Source organism: Crotalus tigris, unplaced genomic scaffold, assembly GCF_016545835.1.
Source record: "Crotalus tigris isolate CLP2741 ecotype Arizona unplaced genomic scaffold, ASM1654583v1 scf7180000017733.2605024, whole genome shotgun sequence".
NCBI classification, from domain to species: Eukaryota; Metazoa; Chordata; class Lepidosauria; order Squamata; family Viperidae; genus Crotalus; species Crotalus tigris.
The window spans coordinates 408,459-431,856 of NW_024096600.1; the positions used below are offsets into that span (position 1 = coordinate 408,459).

The 23,398-nt window shown below is 39.5% G+C and overlaps 1 protein-coding gene across 1 annotated transcript; it reads right to left on the reverse strand.

Annotated features, from left to right (window-relative positions):
- Positions 1–5,569: 5,569 nt before the first annotated feature.
- Positions 5,570–12,645, reverse strand: ATP5MC3 (ATP synthase membrane subunit c locus 3). The gene is made up of 5 exons (XM_039339315.1): positions 12,487–12,645; positions 12,245–12,363; positions 9,709–9,786; positions 8,785–8,981; positions 5,570–5,819 (listed from the first exon to the last, which is right to left on the reverse strand). Exons 2-5 carry the CDS (start codon positions 12,284–12,286, stop codon positions 5,705–5,707), a joined length of 432 nt encoding a protein of 143 aa, XP_039195249.1. The 5' UTR covers positions 12,287–12,363; positions 12,487–12,645; the 3' UTR covers positions 5,570–5,704.
- Positions 12,646–23,398: the final 10,753 nt, after the last annotated feature.

A 23,398-nucleotide genomic window follows, 5' to 3' on the forward strand; every position in this document is an offset into this window, starting at 1 on the left:
GTATGTGTTTGCAGTGAGTGAGTGGCGCTCGAACTTTCCATTGGTGACCGTCGAGTTTCCGGCTCCCTGGGTCTAGCACGTATAAGTGAAACCCTCAGTGTAATCCCGAGTGGAAGGACCCCTTACCTTCCTCTCATCCCCTTTCCTCATTTGTCTTGTCTGGTGCCCTGGGAGGCTCATGGGGGTGGTGAAAGTGTACCCCTTACTCCGTTGGGGTGTATGTTAAAGCATTTTAAGTCTGCTTATGAGACTCAGGATTATGGTATTAAGTGGAGCAGGCATAAGTTGAGGACCTTCTGTGAGGTAGATTGGCCCAGCTTTAACATAGGCTGGCCAAGCACAGCGACACTAGATCCATCCATTACCCTAAAAGTACATCAGCTAGTGTTCCATCCCAAGTTAGGGCACCCAGACCAGGCATCCTATATTGATGTGTGGCTCGGCTTGTTGCAAAGACCTCCACCATGGATCCAGAAATGCAAAACTGTCCCCTATGTTAAAAGTTTAGAAGATAGAAAAAGCTGGGGACAAGCCATAATCCAACCATAATCCACAACCAAGGGACCCAAGCTGGACCTTCAGCAAGAGGTGCTGAGGGGGTCCAAGGCAGAGGAGGAACGGACAGGACTGCAAACAGAAGACAGAGAAGTGGGAGGACTGATAGCTGAACAAACGAGGGCAAAGACTGAGGAAGCATCTTTGCATGCTCCCCTTAGACAAGTAGATCAATTGGTTGTCAGTAAGGACGATCCAGCAGAAACAGCAACAGCTCCTCTATTCCAACATATGCTTTTACTACTTCAGATCTTCTTGCTTGGAAATTTCATTATGGCCCATGTAGTGAAAAAACAAATGAAGTGGCAGACTTGGTAAAGACCATTGTGGACATCCACAATCCCACCTGGATGGATCTACAGCAACTTATGGGGACCTTGTTTAATCCAGAAGAAAGGGAAAAGATTAGGATGGAAGTGGCCCGAAGACTATTGTGAATAGAGAAAAGGAGGAGGAAAAGAAAAGAAAAGGGATCAGAAAATGCAAAGGAAAGCTGAATTGCTTGCAGTTGCTATGATGGGGGTGTCAAGGGGAGGTGGCAGAGGTAGAGGACGGGGAATGGACAAAACCAGTGTGCCATATGTAAGAAGGAAGGACACTGGAAGGGTGAATGTCCAGAAAGAGAAAAGGATGAAGAAAAAGGAGGGAGAAGAGGCAGGTTTGCAAAGAGCTACAGAGATGGCCCAGGGAGAAGCCAGGGAGGGAGAGAAAGAAGAGGATTTTCAAGAACTCCCCTCATAGGCCTGGCAGAAGCAGAGGAGTGGGACTGAGACCGACTGGGTTCAGCCCGCCTCCCAGAACCTGTGGTCAGTTTAACAGTAGGAGGCAAACCTATTCCCTTCCTTGTGGATACTGGAACCACCCGATCAGTCCTAACCCAACCCCTAAGCCAAGCCTCCCCTCACTCTATCAGCATACAAGGAGCAACAGGAAAAATATTGCAGCGACCCTTTTTTGGAGCCCTTAAGTTGCACTATGGGAGGAAAAATAACCCATCAGTTTGAATACATGCCAATTCCTTTATTGGGAAGGGATCTGCTTTGTAAACTAAGGGCGCGGATCTCCTTTGAAGAGGATGGCACAATGGCCATGAAATAGGGAAAGGTGATGATGGAAGTACCCCATGCAGAGGAATGGAGAATGGTGATGCTGGCACAAATGATAGAGAAAAATGCCAGATGGGAAGAATTTGATGTACCATATTTGTGGGCAGAGGACAACCCCACTGGTTTTGCAAAGCATCATCCACTGTCTGCCAGCTGCTGTACCGAAGGATAGGAAAGAGTTAAGAGGATTTTTAGTTGCTGCTGGCTTCTGTTGAATATGGATCCCTACCTTTAGTTTAATAGCAAAATCCCTATATGAGGCCACAAAGGGGGGGAGATAAAGAACCATTGCGATAGGAACAGCAAGAAAATAATAGCTTCACCACTCTCAAGGAGGCTCTAATGTGCGCCCCTAGTTTAGGTCTACCAGACTTGGAAAAGTTATTTCAACTGTTTGTAGATACAAAGCAAAATGTGGCAGTAGGAGTTCTCACCCAGAAAATAGGAACCTGGCATCGCCCGGTCGCTTATCTGTCTAAACAGCTTGACAATATAGCCAGAGGGTGGCCAGCTTGCCTTAAAGCAATTGCTGGAACAGCGTTATTAACACAGGAAGCTAATAAGTTGACTTTTGGGCAGAAATTAGATATCCACACACCCCATGCTCTTAAAGCTGTCTTAGAAGCAAAGGGACATTTGTGGCTGACCAACCCACGCATGCTAAAGTATCAAGCCCTAATAATACATAATCCAATGGTTATATTAATTCAATCAAACTCACTGAATCCAGCCACGCTGCTGCCTGAACCAGACTTGGAAACCACACATAGTTGCATACAAGCTATTGAAGAAACTTACACTAGCCGCCCAGACATGAGAGATGTCCCCCTGCTTGATCTAGACTTTACAATATACACGGGTGGAACTAGTTTTATGCAAGAAGACATTCGAAAGGCAGGATGTGCTGTGGTGACTTCGGAGGAAATATGGAAAGCTGAGCCACTTCTGCCCGGTACAAGAGCTAGCTGACTTGCATGCATTAACTAGAGCTTTGGAGTTGGCAAAAGGAAAGTGCATTAATATTTACACAGACTCTAAGTATGCATTCCTAACAGTGCAAGTCCATGGAGCCTTGTACAAAGAAAGGGGACTTATAACTTCGGGGGGAAAGGATGTTAAGTATGGACCACAGATACTGCGTCTGCTGAATAGTGTGTGGGAGCCTAAGGAAGTAGCTGTAATGCATTGCAAAGGGCATCAAAAGGGAGCATCAGATATTCAATTAGGGAATAATAAGGCAGACAGGGAAGCTCGCATTGCTGCACTAAAGGCACCTTCTGAGCATACAAATTGTCTAGCTTTGTGGACCCCTGAGGAACAGGACCAGGGTAAACCAAACTACTCTCAGGAAGACTTGGACAAAGCTGAGATGCTGGAAGCAAGGCAGGAAGATAGTTGATGGATTTTGCCAGAACAGCGAGTCTTTATCCCAGGATATATGGCATGGGATGCAGTGCAACAGGTTCATAAGCAACTGCACCTGGGAAAGGCGGCACTGGCAAATGCCCTGAAGAGAGAGGTTTATATTGACCAAATACACAGTATTGCAGCAAATGTTTGTGCTAGATGTGAGATCTGTGCAACCAACAACCCAAGGCAAGGACCCCAACTGCCTCAAGGACATCAGCCCAGAGGAAATTATCCCTTCGATTCCTTGATGATTGATTTCATTGACATGCCATGCTCAGGTCCCTATAAAGCAATGCTGGTCATAGTATGTACATACACTGGATGGCCGGATTGTGTCCCTACAAGGAAGAAGAAGAAGAGGAAAAATAAAAAGCAACTGAGGTCGCAAAAGCCTTGCTTCATATTATTATTCCCAAGTATGGGTTGCCATCTAGAATCTCTTCAGATAATTGTCCTGAATTTATCCATAGAGCCACCCAAAGGATAGCAGCTATGCTAGGAATAACATGGAAGCTTCACTGTAATTTCCATGCTCAATCAGGAGGAAGGGTGGAGAGAATACAGACCATTAAGGAAAAAACTGGCAAAAACAATGTCAGGAAACTCAGCTTAAGTGGCCAGATGCTTTAAATATGGCCCTGGTTGTGGTAAGGTGTACCCCACAAAGAGGGCTGCTCGTGTCTCCCTTTGAATTATTGTATGGTGGAATCCCCAACTTACTCAAACCAGGTGTCCAGAACTCTGAACAAGTGGCAGATACTGTTAAATTAGAACAGCTGCAGGCTCTTAACACTGTAGTCCAGCAGCTACAACGATATGTTCTAACCCAAAGACCCCATGTCTTGGTTACACTAACACATAATATACAACCGGGACAGGAGGTCTGGGTAAAGGATTGGAAGAGGGAAGTTTTAAGCCCAAAATGGAAAGGGCCATATACTGTTGTTATGTGTTCTCCCCTTGCTATTAAGGTGGCTGAAATCAAATTGTGGATCCATTGGTCCAGGGTTAAATTGGCAGCCCCCACCCAGTGGAAAGTGAATAGTAACCCAATTCAACTCCTTAAACTATCCCTGCATCGTAGAAGGAGCCTCTCCTCTTCTGGTGACACTCCGGAAGCTGTACCCCTGCGAACGGGAGAGGTGAAGAAAACCCCTGCAGGTGTTACTCCGGAAGCTAACACCCATCACACGGGCAATAAAAATCCCCTGCTCTGAAAGCTGCAATCACATCACTAGTATTAGGCTTCTCTAAGCATGGAACCCAGCCAAAGGACAAGGGAAACTGCTTGTGTTAGAAAGGGGCTCATGCCAACTATTTGGGTGATTGTGGTGTTGCTGATTAGTATTGTCATTAATTCCCCGTTAACCATAGCCCAGTTTATGGCCTTGTGGGATGAGGGGGGAATATGTAAAACTGAGTGCTCCAGATGGAGACCCCCCAATATATGAAACTCCCCAATAATCTCAAGATTTAAGTGAAGTTTCAAAGGGGGGTAATGAGGTAGATGGAAAATTGCCATTGAAATGATAAAGTACTTTTGAATTATATTTTAATTAACAAAGGTGATGTTTTGAAAGCATTAACTAATACTATTAGCTGGCTGAGTGTGATGACCTGTGTGCAATTCTATGAAGAAACATTTTTACAAGAAGTGCCAACTGAAAGTCACAAATGGTGTAAGATATTACACGTGTAGGGGAGTGTGGTTTTCTGCACATTGGATAAACTTCCCTTTTTCCTATGTGTTGTCTCAAGATATGAACTTCTCTCTTTTAGTGTGTTAAAGGTAGATAAGAAGTCATCTATTAGGTTAAGCGTGGGCGGCAAGCTGTATAAAAATGACACCCTCAGAGTAACTCAGGGTTCAGAATTTGTCATGTGAATGCTCTGAACCATTGTGTACAAATAAAGCCTGTTTTCTCCAACCCTTCGTGGTCTTGTCTTCTGATGTAAGTATCGTGGTTTTTTCCACAACAGTTGCATGTATGCATTTTTACTTCAATATGTTCTCTTTTAAATATCTTCCAGATTTTTTGTCATTGTTCAAGAGCTATGATAGGATAAATCTACCCAAAGTTGTATAAAAGGCATGTATTAGGTTGCAACCTTACTTTATTAAATATTTCAGGTAGACTCACTTGTAATCTGAAAAGCAATTTCCATATGAATACTAATTCCCAGTGGTCCATTTTTGTATTTCTTTAAAGTATCAAGCAAATTTAATTAATCCTCGCCAAATGATGATGACTTTACTGGTGCTACCCACAGCTGAACAGCCGTTCATGGAAGGGCATTATTTCCGATTATGGATGTAATTTATGCCTATGTAAGATAAAGCGCACTCATATACTTAGTCTGAACAGATCACATTCACAATATTATTCCACTGAGTTTTAATACCGATTCTCCTGGCATGAGTTCCCAAAAGATAAATGTCAACCTCTGGTTTCTCAACATACTTTGAAAAAGTCAAGTAATTAAAGAACAAACTATGATAAGTTTAAACTTGTTACCATCTTTAATTAAGCTGCTTTGGAAGTAGCATACATTTCCATGATAAACACTTTCCAAGCTCACATTCACAGAATCACATTGTAGTTCATTAGTGCCAACGCTGGAAACAAATCTCTTCACATGGCAAACAGAATTAAGAATGCAACCATGAGACAGAAGAGACCCATGGCTTCAGATAGGGCAAATCCCAGAATAGCATAGGAGAATAGCTGCTGTTTCAGAGAAGGATTCCTAAATAGAAATACAAGATAAAAGTCACATTTGTACAAATAATAGAAAGCAACTTTAATTTTACAGAGTAGACATGCTTTTATGACATATGCCCCTTCTGATCTTTAGAAGGTAGGTAATCAAGAGTAATAGAAATATCAACAACGTAGTTCCACACCTGTCTCTCACATTGTTAGGGATGGCCACAAAGGAGGATATTATTTCATTTAATTTTCATTTTGAGTTCCTACAAAAGTAATGGGAGAAATAGCAATCTGTTCCTTGCTTATTAGCTGGCAACTGATCAGCTAAGTAGGGTATAACATGGGTGAGACTCTGGAAGGCCAAGGAGAGGACGGTTGCGTGGTGGTCACATAGCCCATGCTAATGACATCTTAAAGCTACAGCAGGGGTGTCAAACTCGCCACGTCACGTGACAAAATGAAATTCTATGGTGAAAAAAAATAAGGTTCTACATTTAGGCAAGAAAAACCAAATGTGCAGGTATAGTATAGGGCAGTGGTGGCGAACCTATGGCACTCGGAGCCCTCTCTGTGGGCACACGCACCGTCACTCCAGCCCTGCCTCCTCCCACGGCCCCCTCACCAGCAGCGCCCCTGGAGAGTTGCCTCCGGGCCCAGCCCATATGAAGCAACATAGCCAATGACATGGTAGCCGGGCAGTGGGGACAAGACTTTGCTCTTGGGCCCCATCGCATGCAGATGATGCTGCGGGGCATGGGTGGAGGGCGTGGCCACCATGGTGCTGCTGGGCTGCCTGAGTGATTTGTGGCGGGCCGTGGAGATGGTGGGTGGTCCAGTGGGCAGGGTATATTGTAGATGCAGATTAATAGAGTACTCAGGCAAGATTTGTCTATAGGTGTGAAACAATAAAGAACTCAGTTTGGAATAATCACCGCACGTCACTTGGTTTTGGGGCCTAATACTGCTGCTCTTTCTGTCTGTCATCATCCGTGTATCCCATAAAACTTAGTGAAAAACTTATTTTTAGCTGGAAAGAAGATGGGGTCCTCCCTTTCTTCGGTTGCTGAATATTAGAGGTAGCCCTCACTTTCTGATCACTTTTTCAGTGACCAAAATTACCACGGAGCTAAAAAAGACTTATGACTGGTCTTTGAAGTTGTGGCCATCACAGCATTCCTGTGGTCACATGATCCATGATTTGGGTACTAACTGCATTTACAATGGTTACCGTTCCTGCAGTCACATGATCACCATTTAAGCATTAGTCGAATTCTGATATACAAAATTAAGGAAGTTGCAAGTAATATCCTGGTTAATAATCTATGGTGCCTGCTTAACAATGGCAACTGGAACTGATGTCAGAAGTCCAGCATGATCATATGACATTTCACTTTATGACTGTGATGCTTAGTGATGGAGTTGCTAGTCCCAATTATAGTCGATTAATAAGGACTATCTGCATTTCATTACCTCAAAATCTCCGACATGTGTTTTTTTCGTTAATTTACTGCTTCATTTTCTAAATCATAGCCATGTTATCATATGGCTTTTTAAACATGAAAAACCTTTGGTTGGAATTCAGGAAACATCATTCCTAAATATCTATTGTTATGGGAAAGGGAGAAACAACACATTTTACAGCAAGGATAGGGAGAACAGAGATTATTGGTTTTAAATCAGGAGTGTCAAACTGCTGGGGCTGGTTGCATCATGCAGAGGCTACGCCCACCCCAGCTCCTGCAATGTGAAAAAAATTGTGATACGTCGTGACATGTCACGTGATGCGGTGAGTTTGATACCCATGATCTAAATAAAAAGATGGGATAAAATCAGTATTAGGAGCATGAATGGCAAATTAATTATATGGGGATTTTCAGTCTCTAAATAACTGAAAACTGATAGTTTTTAAAGTTAATTCTAATTCTGTAACTTCCTACATGGCAATATATTTGAAGTCTAAAAAAATGTAGATTTGTTAATTATCCACAACTTTTATCTTTCATTGTAGTTTACATTAATATGCTACAAATACTTATTTTTCCTATGGCGAATTAATGTATCCTATACTCTGTATGAAAGTATGGAGTCTTTTCTGAATTATAGAGGCTACTCTTTTTCAGTCAATTTAAACTGAATTTAAACTTACAATTTATACACTTATTTAACTTGAATCTTAGCTGAGATACCATGTTCTTCTTTACAAGCTTTCCTAATCCTTGGGGGGGGGGGTGTTCTTTCAATTCTTTTATTTTGGAGGTACATTTTGTAAACATGACCAGGCTCTCTTAGTAAGTGTTTCTATCCTTTGGAATTCTCTGCAAAAGGAAAACAGGCTAATAGCTTTCTTCCCAGAAACTGCTAAAAATGTTAATTTAAAGAGGCTATAGTGTCCAAATTTCTATGGAAGCTGGTTATGATTTTGCTTGTCATTTTCATGCTGTTTTTAAAAATCAAAGTAAAATCACAGATATAGAAATGTATGTAAATTGATATGTGATGTGATTGTGATTTTCATGCAAGATTCTGGCATGATGATAATCATTTGCTACATCCCATATGCCTAGCACAAATAGACAATAAAAAGGAAAATTTCCTTTTTCATATACTATCTGAAAACTAATTTAAAAAATAACCAGACAATGCAAGGAACCAGAGCTGCTAGATCCTTGCATATGTGTTTTATTTTCAGCTTGTTGTTATGATTCAAAGGCCAAGCTATTATGTCATGTAGATTTTTTTTTTTAAAAAAATGGGGCCATTTCTGAACGCAGGTTAACGTAGAGTTGTAGCTTCCACAGCAAGCCCAAGATGTCACCAAAATGACAAAGTGTGTATTAAGATGCTGGGGTGCAAGCTTAGCACCTCATACATTTGTGAAGCTGCAGTGCAACTACAAAGGGGAAGAGTTCGCATGGGACACTTCAGCACACATTTCATCATTTGCCATTGCTCCCCAGCATATAGCCCAGAGTTACTTGAATATCAGGTAAAGGGTCAGTTACCTGGCATAACCAATGATTAGACTCCCAAAGACAGTTCCAATACCAGCACCAGAACCAGCCACTCCTACTGTGGCCGCACCTGCACCAATAAATTTGGCAGCGGTGTCAATGTCCCTGTTGAGAGCACTAGTTTGGAATTCCCTTAGTGCTAGTTGATTGCCAGCATTCTGGAAACCTGTCAAGAAAGTAGTATTGCCCTACAAAAAAAACAAAGAGAAAACTCCAAGGATTAATTTCAGTATTTGTATTACAAAATAAAAAAGCATTCTAGACGAAGGAAGCAACATTTTTTGAGGTAATCAAATTTAGGAAGTGTTTTTATTCTTTCTGGATTTAGCCCAAGAGCCCTTCCTAAAGTAAAATCAGTATTGTTTAAAAATAGTCACCATCACACCTCTGATGACCATTAATTACTTCTGCCCCTATTAGTATATTAATAGCAAGATGTAATCTTGGATAGCGAGAATGGACAACTAATAAGAGAATACTGTATTTCAGCATTTGTCTTCAGTTTTCCCTTTTGCTATTAGGGAGCAATAAACCAGATTCTGCTACTCAATGTGCAGTTTTAGAAGCAGATAGAATGCTGAGCAAAAGCATGCATAAAATTTAAAGAATCTGGCTTGAGTAGTAGTGACATGGAGACCAGTGAGGCTATTATGAGAGAAACTCAGTAGTAACCTTAACATAAAAGATAAATTGGTTAGTGCTGCTGCTTGGTTTATATTCTATTCCATGTTCATTAATGAAACTAAATTGCTTGAAGCAAGTAAAATGTACTGTTTAAGGGAAGGAACGGAAAGGTGGGCTATAAAGGCAAGGTCAAATTTATAGCTTGGTACTTTACTGTGAATTATGATTACTAGCAAAAGAACACATGGGCTCACCAGATAACTTAGGAAGCTACAGAATTGTTTAAGATACCTCTCCAGTCTTGACTTCCGGCCTAGACAACAATGATGCAGAAATTGGTCTGTATAGGATCCTTGATCCAGTACGCATCTAAAGATCAGAGAAGATTAACATAATCAAGCATCGTAAAAAAAATCAGCAATCTTAGACTCACACAACTTTAGAACTTTTGGAATTAATTCTGTTTGGGATCTCAGAATAAGCACCTCATCTATAAGGAAAAACTTATTCTAGCACCACATTTTGTTACATATTTAACCTTTAACTGATTCTTACACTTTTTAACTGCTGAAAAAGGAGTTGATTGCCAAAAGGTATGTTACAATATACAGTTAAAAAAAAATGACATTATCCACTATGGAGGAATGATTGCTGGAAGTTGACAGATTTTGCTGAAATGGACAAACTGACTTCTTTGATAAAAGATATTATCTAAATTTGTTGGTAATTGAAAGCCACTTATGGACTTTTTGTGAAAAAAAGAAAAAAAAATGAATTTGCGATTTATGGTTTTGGTGGTTAGACAGGGTGGCTTATACAAAGAGTAATATGTAATTTCATAGAGGTTAAATTATATTTGTATTTATAACTGCTATGAAGAATAGAAGCCATTTTTATAACTTTTTTATAACTTTTCTATTTTTTTCAATTCTTTTCTTGCATTTTTTAATTTTCTTTGACCTTTATTAGTTGTGATATTTTTATTACACACACACACACATACACACACATATGAGATTATATGGGAATGTTCATATAATTTTCTTATTGGCAATAGAAAAGTACTGTACTTTACACTGCCTACTTAAGAAACATTTAACTTCTCTTTTGGTTGACACCCGTATGACTTCCTATTGGGTCTCCTATCCACATACTAAACCTGTTGGCCACCTCAATTTTTTTCAACCAGTGTCTGCAATCTGAACTAGCGTTTGTCTGTGAAGATATATCAACTATCTTCTGTTCTGTCCAGTGTGTGTGAGACATTTAATTGCCGTAAGTGTCTTTCAGTATAACTTCTCTCTTTTAAATAATTAAATCACTCTTGGGAAAATATTCAAGTGTTTTAGTCAGAACAGAACAAGAAACTATTTGAGCTGTGTGTCAAAATATGTTCCATGCTTCAAAAGCTCCGCCAAAGAGTTTCAAACATACTAAATCCCAGAATATTTTTGTTATTCCAGGTTTTGGCTTAAACAAAATTTGTGAAGTGTTAACAGAGCAAGTACAACAAAGCTGGCGTCTCTCCCCCCTACACCCTTGCATGACCTGTGTGCTTTTCTTTCCTTACTTGTTGGTTCAGGTGCTTGTCTTTTTCCCATTTTCTCCTCTCAGACCACTTCTGCCTAGATTAGAACATACATGTTTTGGACTGGCCATGAATCCCACAAAAATGTTTGTTCCCTGTACAAACCAGTGCACAGAATGCTCTGTACCTTCCTTGAAGGATTTTGTTCATCCTGGCTCCTAACTTCCTCTCTAAAATGTCAAAGCAGTTGTGTGTTTTAGGTTTCAGCTGATCAGTTTGAAAACACCATCAAGAAATCCAGTATTTTGGTATGGCACCGACTGCCTCCTACTGTCCAAAATTCAATCAGAACAGTCTTCCCCCATATGGTGCCCTTGAGGTGTGTTGGATTACAAGTAGTAATCCATTACCTGCATTATCAGCACTACCGGCTGAAAATAAAAGAAACTGTTAACCAATCCATCGAAAAGGCACCACACACTGGAGAAACCTTTGCTATGAAGAGACTACTAGATTACCTACAAGTGATGACCTTCAAATGTTCTTCTGATTACCCAACCCTAAAACCGTTTAAAAGACAGTCCCATTCTCCTGTCTCCAGAGCTCAGTCACTTGGAACCAAACAGAGAAATTCCGATTATTTAAAAGAGCCCCATCGTTGCAGGGCAACCCCTACCCCCACCCGACTTCCCAGAAGATAACAGCGCCCTCCAAACCCCAAGACCAGTTCACTTACGACAAGCGGCCTGTCAATTTCAGGGAAGGCCTAATGAACGAATGAATGAATGGGAAGAAACCGGGCCCGGCCGCCGCGGCCTGCTGGTGTCCTTGGGCCTAAGGCAGTGTTTCTCAACCTTGACAATTTTAAGGCATGTGGACTTCAACTCCCAGAATTCCACAGCCAGCAATGCTGGCTGTGGAATTCTGGGAGTTGAAGTCCACATGCCTTAAAATTGTCAAGGTTGAGAAACACTGGCCTAAGGTCACGCGGATTTCCACGCCGGCCTCTTTCCAAGACACAAAATCGGGGATCTCTCAAGGCGGGACTTTTGCTTGCACGACCGAACGGCCTGGATTCGTTCACCGCAACCGGCGGTGGGGAGGTTAAGAGAGCAGAGAAGGGGCAAAAGCGGTGGCCGGGCCTCCAGCCAGCCTGCCTGCCTGCCTCTCTCCGATCCTCGCCCGCAAACCCTTTAATGCCTCCCCGTTTCCGGGAGCCCAGATCGGAAGGGCAACGACCCTTAGCGGCTCACGGAGACGAATGAAGGCTGCAGGCCAGCCCGCCCTGCTGCAACTCACCAATGCGGGGGAGCCGGCGGCGAGCTTGATGCACGCGAACATGGCTGCTGTTAACGCTGCGCTGCTGGGAAAACAGGGGCCACTGGAGCGCTGCAGCTCCTAGGGATCCGGGGCTGGGCCTGGGGGTAGGAAGGGAAGAAAAGAGAACTTTAGGAGCCGGTAGAGAGCGTTTCCACGGCGGTTAGGGGAGGATGGCGCCCCCGATGGAGACGGATCCGCAGGGCCCCCGCCGGATCACTTACGGGATGGTACAGGGAGCAGCAGCGGCGCCGGCGGCTTTCCGCCTAAGAGAGTACGGCTGTAGAGGTCGAAAGGACCGCAAGCTTTTTGCGCAGGCGCAGTGGCCAGACGGGGGAGGAGAAACTTTTTTTTTTTTTGAAAGCGTGGTGGGTGGGTGGGAGACGCGCGTGCATAACTGGGAAGGTCGCTTTGCTGCACGCGCGCGCGATCGGTAATATTGGGTGTGAGACGGAAGAGCGGCTCGGGCGCTGCTTACGCTGGGAAGGAAAGTGAACGGGGAAGGGCTGTGATAAGACGTCATCCATTTTGATTACGAAGGAGAATGCATAGGGAGAAAGAAGCAAGGACCTAGTGCAGGGGTAGGCAATCTTGGCTCTTTTAGGACTCGCGGAATTCTGGGAGTTGAAGTCCGCGAGTCCTAAAAGAGTCAAGGTTGCCTACGCCTGGCCTAGTGGGACTAGGTCAAGGTTTTTTTGGGGGGTGGGGGGAACGCTGCAAGAAACGCTGCAAGAACCAATTTTCCCTGATTGGGTTTCAGTTAACTGTCTCTAAGCTTTCAGTGGGCATGCTTGACCTTTGGTTTATTCCAGCTTCTAGGAGAGACTGCTATTTGAGGAAAAAGGTTCACTTACAACTGCTTTCTCCCTTTTCTGGGATTCTGTTAGGGAAAGGCAAAAATTAAGTAAGGGGCAGAGTTTACTGGACTGATAATTTGGCAGATGAAAACTCTTCCCTGATGCTGGCCTGCAAGGTTGGCAGAGCTTCATTTCCTGGATATTTCCTCCTCAAACAAGCTGTTGTTAAAAGCACAAGAATGCTGACAGGGAAAAGTGGCAATACTCTGTATTAGAAAGCTAGTGATATCTTGCATACACAGGGTGAGATCTAGGTTAAAGCAGAAGAGGTGCCAGCCCAAGTGATGCAACTGTTTTGGGGAAGGAGACACCAAAATTGAAAAGATTTCAGAGAAAATTCAAGAAAACAGTGAAAAGCAGCAAGGGCGCACCCTGTTAGCATGTCCACCCAAAGATTCAATTTTTGCCATATGACAACGGGGTTGATGAAATTAAAAATAATTACTATGTAAATAGAATGAAAATGTTTAGGAAAAGAAAATAAATGTTCTGTGGCCAAAATTGCAAGTATAAATCTGTAAGATTCAAAAGAGAAAAAAAAGAACAAACCACCTTTTTGAAATTCCTAATATCAGTCCAACCCACCTCACTGAGTGGTTGTGAGGAATATAGGAGAAGAAAGGAAGGGTGGTACTGGCTTAGTGGTGTCAGATTTTAGAGGAAAGAACATTAACATTGAAAAGACTTCTGAAAAACAAAGTGAAAAGCAGTAATGGCACACTGAGCCAGCATGCTTGCTCTAGAGTTTATATCTCATTTTATACAATAATTAAGTTGGCTTTAGATATCACTGTTGAACAAGATGTTGAACAGCATCCATAGAAGGGTCTATAGTATATTGCAGATGAGAACTCAGTGGAAGTAACTTCCACAATGCTTTATAAAGATTCCAGCCATAGAATCTAAATGGTCAGGTATGTACAGATTCTACTATAGCAGGCTAGACTAGTATCAGAGAGGCATTTAATCTTTATGTGTTTGCTGCTGTCACTGAAAGCCAAAATCTCAGGACTATCTCTATTTCGGCCATGTTATATGGGAAATTCACTGGAGAAAGCAATTATGTTTGGAAGAGTTAGTGGTAAAAGGAAACCAGGCCGCCAAAGAACACTGGTTGGATGCCATCCAATGCATACAACAACTAAAAGAAATAGTGCAAAATGTGGGGAGACCTGGCCCATAGAATCGCCAAGACTTGAACAAAATTGAATGGATTAACATAGTCATGTTTGCTGTGTCGGTCAGTATTTCACAACCTACACCTCACAATGGAGGAAGGGATTATGGAGAGAGGAGATTGGGTGGTAATTATTAGACAATGATTAAGTTAAAATTAAATGATATGGGTACATTTAATGAAGCCTTTTGCAATTAAGGATCAATTTGGCCATTACAAACAGTGCAATGGTAAAAGTTAGATATATGCTGGATGATTCAGAATAAAAAAACAAGTTTTCATACAGTAATCCTCACCAGCCTCATTTAGGGATCAGGGTTATGACAGTGCTGAAAAAATATGAAAAATGCCCAGATTTATGATATTCGCAGCATCCCTCAGTCCCTCATCACATTACAGTCAGTATGCACTGTCCTGTGCCTGACCTGTTGTTCCTTGCATATCATAGAGATTGGAAAAGTAGGGATCACAGGAAAGTAAACAGGTACACAATGTGGAATAAATATTGAAAGTAATGTAATGGCACCAGAGTCTCAAATATGCTATACAAACAGCATGGTGTATTATCATTCTCTGTCTGCATCTTGTAATTCCTTCCCTTCCAATCTTTCTGCTCTGCTGGGGAAAGGGAGGGGTGGATCAGACATAGAAAAGATTGCTTACAAAAATTGCTTGTATTTTCCCCCCCTGCAGAAAAATTAGAGGAAGGGATTACAAAAGAGTAAGCAGGCACAATAGGAAATATGCTGGCTTGTTTGCGTAGTGTGCTCTGAGGTGCTGGCACCAGTGCATTGCTTTCAATGTGTATTCCCCCTTATAGGTCTAGTAGTTACTCTCTTGTAATTTCTTCCTTTCCAATGAATGTAAATATAAATAAAAATTCCCTTCTTAATTATCCCAGCACAGGGTGAGCATTCTTTAGGGTGGGTGGAATGGTTAGGAGGCAAATAAAAGACAAATGTGTAAAACTGAGTAGTCTTGTTAGTTTCATGCTGGCTATCCTAGTGCTGCTGAGTGAGCATTCCCAAAAGTAGGGAGTAGGAAAAAGAAAGCATAGTTGCAGTTACAATTACCTCTTAGCAACTGTTTTGCTTAGTGATGGAGCGGCTGGTCTCAATTGTCACTAAACGAGGACCAAATACCAGTATTTTGTTTGTGCGCAGTGTTAAACTCTGCCTTAAGCAATTAGAATAGCCTTCCATAATGTGTTCTTTTGTGTTGAACAACAGTTCCCATCACTCTTAGCTATACTATGTTGGACATAGTATAAGTTATAATCTAAAATGTCTGTAGGACATCAGGCTGAGGAAGGATGATTAAGTTATTTTCTACCTATGCTCTTCAGTGACAATAAAATTATTTTTACATATTGGTTTTTTTGGATGACTAGTCTGACAATTTCTATTTTGTTGTTCCTTTTAGTTTATCTTAGATGTATTAAATAATTACTCTTTATGCTTTTTATGATGCACTCTTGAGTGTTTTCTTTTTTGATGGGAAAGGTGGCATAAATTGTTAAAAACTTCTGACTTTGAGGTGTCTGCAAATCAGATAGGTTGGAAATACTTTGCACGGATTTTTTTAATATCACTTTGAAAATCATGAAAGCATTATCTTTGCAGTTGCATACCTCCAGGCTCCAGCCAAATATTTCCATCATAAGACTCATAATGTGAATGATAGCGTTTTTCCCCCTAACATACAAATAATTCACTTTTTCATTCAAAGATCTAACACAATCGTTTAACCCACAATTTATTTTAAAGCTTCATGTCTTCCTGCAATTTTTACTTTTCTGGAAAGGAACTTGTCCCTAATGTTCACATTTGATGAATATTTTTTTGTTCTCTGGCAGGGCTAGATTCATTTCCATCTGTTTGTTTGGCATGGTTCCCACTGAAAATGTGTGGTGCCCCTTCAGCAGGGCATAGGTGTTAACTAAACATGATTTTAGAGGGGGGGGGGCTTTATAACACAGCAACCACCAGTTCTGCTGCCAGCAGATCCTGCTGTGTGCAAATAGCTCCAGCTTAGGGCCACATGCTTCATGGCAGGAGATCCCATTTGTAGATGCCTGAAGGCACCATAAAAGCCATACACATGTACTGGAGAACTCTTTTACTCTAGCCTGGACATTTGGAATGTTATGTGGGAAAATGTCACTGAGTCCAGAGGCAGGAGGTTTTTTATACATTCTGACACAGTCCTTCTTTAACTTGGGGAAACCCTTGGAGTGAACATGGCTTGGTGGATTTTAATTGGCCTGGCAGCCTTATAAACTGTTGGAAAGAAGTGAAATATAGGACCATGTTCCTAATATCGCATCTTGGCTAAAGAAGTAGAACTAATGTAACTTTTGAGCAGAACTGGCACCTAGTAATAACACATGTACGAATCCTAGACATTATTTCTCCCAGTTGTCTGTATTTATAAACTGATAAAATCTGTAGTATCACCCCACAATTGTTTTTGTTAGGTATTGTTTCTGATTGTGATACTAAAGAGACTATATTGATGTTAAATTTAATTACAGCGGCAAGGTTGTTAGTAGGGCAATGTTGGAAGAAGGAATCTTTGCCTACCTTGCAAGAGTGGTTTTTTAAAGTTTCTTATTTGGCGGAAATGGCAAAGATTTCGGCTTTCTTGAAAGACCAATCGCAAGAGAAGTATTTTTTGGTATGGAAAAAATGGATAGACTTTATACAATATAAGTTAGATATAAAAAATATTATTTAGCTTTTCAATAACTTATATTTAAAATTTAAGATATTTTATAGACTTTATAGACTCTTCTTTTTTTTTCTTCTTTTTTTCTTTTCTTTTTATTTCTTTTCTTTTTCTTTCTTCCTATTTTCTTGTATTTCCTTGTGTTTTTGTTTTTTTATATATATATTATTGTTAACTATTTTACAACTTGATTAATTAATGTATTTAGATTTGTTTATGGTTTATATCTGTTTTAAGACTTTTTGAAAATTTTTTAATTAAGCCTGTATTCAGCTCTGGGAAGGTCGGGGGAGGGTATGGGAGGGTTGGGGGGGCTCGGGGAAGGGAACTGTATTGTTTTGTAAAATCTAAAAATTTTCAATTAAAAAAAAAATCTGTAGTATCTGTAGTACACTGAATTTTGAAAGAGCGAAAAGATCACTGTAATAATTTCAAAATTCAGTTGGGTCCTGAATTCAAACAAAAAGATCCGTGGATTTGGGAAGTTTGGTAATTAATTGAGGTGATTATTAAACAGAATGGGTGTTAAAAGAAATATATTGCAAATAGCATTTACTGCATCCAAAATGATGCTGACAATGGAAAAAATAGGTACATTATCTGTATCAGAATAAGAAATGGAATGATGAACTAGAGGTAAATGAAAGAGTTTTGATAAGAGTGGATGAATACATGAAAGAAAGGGAAGATGTAGAATTAATTATGTATGAAAGGTCTAAAATATATGCCAGAAGTTACAAACTGCTGTTTAAGTTGTTATGAGTACATATGAAAGTAGAAATCCATATAGAACTGAAGAGTTACATATTATGCTCCAGGTAATGGTGATAATTGAAGAACCACGTACGAGTTTTAAAAATTGTGTAACAATCTAAACGTGTAAATATTTTCCTGAGTGATATTCATGGAAGTGTTGGAACAGAACAAAAGATTAGGCTGTTTGGAGAACAGTGATAATAGTAACTGTTTTGTGAATATTTAAGAAAAAAAGGCTATTTGTTTATTTTTATTTAACAAATTTATTTGCCTCCCATATCATGGTTTATTTCTCATACTTGAGTTAAGTATGCATCTGTATTATGGACTGTTGCAACCTGCTCTACTTGGCACAACCTTTGAAAAGTATCTTGAAGCTGCAGTTGGTGCAAAATGTAAGCAGTATGGGCAATTACTGGCACCTCTAGGGCTGCCAATGTAACACTTCTGCTGCTTGAGCTGCATTGGGTGCAGTTTACTTCTGGGTCTAATTCAAGGTGTTGGTTATAACCTTGAAAGGCAGGACAAGAAACAATGGATGGAAACTAAGCAAGGAAAGAAGCAACCTAGTACTAAGGAGAAACTTCCTGACAGAACAATTAATCAGTGGAACAACCTGCCTCCAGAAGCGGTGAATGCTTCAACACTGGAAGTTTTTAAGAAGAGACTGGACAGCCATCTGTCCGAAATGGTGTAGGGTTTCCTACCTGAGCAGGGGGTTGGACTCGATGACCTCCAAGATCCCTTCCAACTTTATTATTATTAAGAAACCATCTTGTCCTTATTAAGTTGACCCATCCCTCCCAGTCTGGCAATAAGAGCATATTATGGACTCTGTTGGCTATAGAATTTCAGCTAGTGGTGTCTAGGAGAGTCTTGGCTGTTCTAGAAAGATAAGCGGGGTAGGCCCTGTGTAGTAGCTGGATGGGATCCACCTGAAAATCTTAGAGCTATGGGCTGGATGGAAAATTGAAAAAGAAAAAGCTATTTGGAAGGCACTGACAACCATTTCAGTAACATAACCAAGATTGTATAGATATGATTACCAAGAACCAAACTTAACATGAGGATCTCTTTTCCTTTATAAGTCAATCTGAGTGTTATAAAAACTTTCATAATGTATAGTAGGGAATTATAAAGTAGCATTATATAGTTATGATAAAAGTTTTGCATAACGATTGCAGAACAAAATATAATGTCTTCAAACAGTGTAACAGAAAAATATATTCTGGTCAAATTTCTGAGGGCAGTCCTATACATTATTGCTGGCTTAGATTCTTAATTACTTTGCCACTCAATGCCTTACAAGTTAATATATGTCTAATGTAGGAAAAAAGCGCTTTCAACCAAGAATATGTAAAGAAAGAATATTATAGTACACATCTATTTTTTTAAATACCAGTGTACAGCATGTCTTGTGAAAGCTATATTTTCCTGGAATTTGAAAACAAGTTTTTTTTTTTTTTTTACTTTAAAAATGACTTCAGGTCACAATATAAAAGGCTGTCTGGGACCAGGACCAAACCAAGACTAACTGACCCCATGTGTAGGCCACCTTGTCTTGCTGATTTAAGCTTTTGTTACAGCAGTGTGCCTTGAATATATGAAAAGCTTAAAGTTGGTTCCATCCTAATGAAAAATGAATCAGAGGCATTATTTACAAAGACACTTGTTAGGCTTTAAGCAGTGACAAAAGATCTATGTTTTGTCTTTGATTGCATGATATAACTTCAATTTAATTTTCTCGTATAGTTTATGTTTTCTGTAAAGGAACTGCCATACCATATATCCCAAATTGGAAACTACCGAAGTGGAAGTTCATAGCTAACCTGAAACTGCCTTAAGATTCCTAGTGCCCATAAAATACGTCAGGGCTTGGGATAACCTAGAGGCTGTCATTAGTCTGAACATAGAACCTGAAGAAAGAAATGGTCTTTTGGCTGAGACCTATCTTTCACTCTGTGGACCTGGCTATTGTTTTGATGTTTCATCTTCATGGATTGTACTTGTAAATTGTGTTCATCCTCCGTCTACTATATTCATCTACCGAATTAGCTTTGGCAATGCTGTGCTCTTGGAATTGGATTAATCCTAGTCAGCTCCGCCCCCATAAGCATTGAACTCACATCACACACATATGCACTCTTTTTAACAATGGATTTTAGCTCATATCGTATGTCTGTATAGTTCCGTTAGTTGCAGGAAGGACCACTGTTACAGCAGTGTACCTTTAATATATGGAAAGCTTAGTATTGCCTCCATCCTAATGAAAGCTGAATCACCGGCATTATTTACAAAGGACACTTGTTAGACTTTAAGCAGTGATAAAAGATCTATGTTTCGTCTTTGATTGCATGGCATAACTTGCTATTTAATTTTCTCATACAGTTTATGTTTTCTGTAAAAATTGTATTATGAAAGACATATATTCTCTCTTGCACTTATTGTTGATTATCACTATTATTATATGCTGCAATAATCCAGTAGTATAGAAGCTTGTCAAGACTGTGTTCTTTCAGTGTTATGATTTTTATCCTATAAAAATATTTTATGTAAAAAAATAGATTAAAAAGGATGGCTAGAAAAATATACTGCAGATAAAAATGATTAAATAAGAACTTGGTTAAAGCCAACCATGTATTAAATCTTATCCTCAACTTTGATTAGCTTATTTTCTTAAGTTATAATTAAAGACAAGATCCACTTTATCAGAGCAGCAAATGTTGCAAGAGAAGGGGCAATCAGAAAATTAGGTCACAAAATGAGCTACAATAATACAGGAAATAATCCCTAAGAACTTCAGTTTGGAAAAGGAGAGAAGGATGGATTATATAGAATCACATCTGTTTTAGCCCAGAAAGAAAATACATTTAGGTTGTCTTCACCTTGCTTTTCCTGGAATCAAGCTTGGGTGGCATTACTTCAATCAATTCCAGCTTTGTGTTTCACAAGTTCCTGTTTAAAGACCTCCCAATCTCCAAGAATAGTAAATTGACTTAACATTGGCCACAGTCCATGTTTAACACACTACAACAATATAGGAGAAACAGAGATGTTCCTTAGAGCGCTGTAACTTTCCTCATTTTTATTATTATTTTAATGCCAGGGCAAGTATCTGATGATTCCCAGATGTTTCTGCTCCCTCCTAATCCCTCAGCTATGAGTCTGACCATTAAGGTGGCCAGGAGCCATAATGGAGGTGCTCCCCGGTTTCTCATAGACCTCTCTCTTAACAGAGCACCAAGCTAATTGTCTTCAATTCCTGAAGGAATCCATTCAAGTATTTGTGTTGACTACTTTAATTTTCATCTCCTCTAATCATTCCTTGCCAGATGGCAGTTAAAGTTTAATGGTCCCTGTAAAAATAGACCCCTTCTTTCTTTTTTTCTTTTAAACTACCATGTGCATTTGTTTGGTAAAGTGTTGACTGATCACAAATCATGAAAGGACCACCCAAAATAATTATTTCAAAGTTCACCTCCATATCTTGGTGTCAGGGGCATGTGATGAACGAATGAGGTGACGTTAGGAAAAAAAGTCAGCTTAGGTTTCTGTTGGGCTGAAGTATGCTAACTACATGTTGGATACTCATCCCTTTATATACAGTGCTGCAAATGTGTGAATGGGGTTATGGCTTGTCTGCTTTTGATATAGGTATACGGAGATGAATAAAGTTAGGTGATATTATACTAGTAAGCAAAATGCCCTGGGTCCATACATTAAGCTAACCATTTTCTTTGGTTCTCATTGTAATGTTTTCTTTAAATTCAAAAGGTGTGATTTATAATTGTTTATGGCTCATAATGTTAGCTAAACCATGTGATTTTTGTAAGTTATTGAATTGAGTATGGCTTAAAGTAAGACATAGAGAAAATCCGTATGTGCTAGCTTGTTATGTGTGCTGATCTGTCATATAGTTAGGATTTTTTCAGACTGTGAAAAATGATGTTCTTGTAATGCTAGTTCCTGTAATCAGGAACTAACCTGATTCTGATTGCAATATGGGGGTTTGATTGGTTTCTGTATAATTGTGACATTTATTTCAAAATGATGTTTGACAAACATTGATGTTAAGAATTCTCCATAAGTTCTGCATTTTAAGCCCAATGATGTCTTATTTCACTAATGTTTTTTTCGCTTTATTGCAGAGGAAAGCAAAAAGTAATAATAATAATTTTGTATTAAAAACAAAATTAAATGGAAGAGTAATCCAACAACAAAAAGTAAATATTTAAAATTGGATAAGTATTTGGAGTATAGTCATAACATACACATTTTATAATTAAGAAACTCTCAGTTTAAATTTATTCCTATTTCTATTGGTACTTCAGAAAGTCAGCAGATTGGAAATTAAGCTTTAATAGTTGCATATATAAGCTATAAAGACTTTGTTAAGCCTCATAAGCTGTTACGGGTTTAGAAATAACACTCCCTCCATCACCAAATATTGCACTGATATTTCAAGCCAAGTTTTAGTTGGAGACAAAGAGTTACATTCAATCATGAAAGCTCACAGAAAATCTGGTTCTTGCATAATACTATCCCATAATGGGTGGACTCAAATCTTATTTTAAATTTAAGTTTGGGATTTAGTACTATATGTAACAGTGACTGTACAGTATATCCTTTATTATAAAGGGTAGTCCTTTATTTCAGAAAGCTGTCCTTTAGCAGAATACTGTGCATTTTTGCAAAAAAATCTTTCTTTTTGCTCTTGAATTTTCCTTTGTAAAACAAAGTTTTAAACAATTTTTATCCTTATGAACCTCTTTTGGATATCCCCTTTTTAAAATTTGTCCTTTATTTTTTCCAAGAAAACATGGTCACCGATAGAGGCCTGGCTCACACCATATTTGACTGATAATACTAAGAAACATATATTTTGAAATACCTTGCACCCTTGGTTTTGGCACCAGCTTTTGTAGTATATTGCAGTATCATGGAAAATTCAGAAGAATTGACAGGATTAAGCAAATAGAGGAGATAGGTTTGATCCTGGTCCATGAAAAAACAGAGGAAGGGCGTGCAACCTCCATTTTGTTTGTTACATCTATGTTTCTCCACCCCAGTAGGCTCAATTCATATGGAACAGTGTTAAGTGTTATCAGCTGTTTTGAATAGAGGGCCTAACATAATGTAAGGTGTATAGGGCTGCTTCAGTAAAAGGAATGTGTAAGGTAGTGTTCCTGAAGTTTTCTTCCAGGCAAGTATCTTATCCTTCAGTGCTTGGTTTATTAATACTGTTGTTTTTTAAAGTTAACTGTTGATACAATGAGACAAGCATGAGAGAAGTGACTGCAGAGAGAAGATAAAACATGGCAACAACCAAAAGTGGGTTAGAAAACTTTTTTGGGATGTCTTGCAATTGGTTGACCAGTTATTTTGCTGAGTTTAGTAATTTCGGTTTTGGTGCATGTAAAAAAAAAAAGTTCATTTTTTCCCAACATTTTGTGCGTAGTTTGTGTGCCAACTTTAAAAATGAACTTTCATCAAGTATATTATATTTTGAATTTGTTCATTCCAGAGTAAAAAATGCTCAAATTTTGTTTGAGGGAGCATTAACAGGTGTAATAATTACCAAACATGATATCAATCATCAAGCTAGATGATTCAACACAA

Coding starts and splice junctions, on each gene's coding strand:
- ATP5MC3 (XM_039339315.1), bottom strand. CDS start 12,286: ATGTTCGCGTGCATCAAGCTCGCCGCCGGCTCCCCCGCATTG. Junction 9,787..12,244: donor CCGCCGGCTCCCCCGCATTG/GTGAGTTGCAGC, acceptor TCTGATCTTTAG/ATGCGTACTGGATCAAGGAT. Junction 5,820..8,784: donor CTAATCATTGGTTATGCCAG/GTAACTGACCCT, acceptor ATTTCTATTTAG/GAATCCTTCTCTGAAACAGC.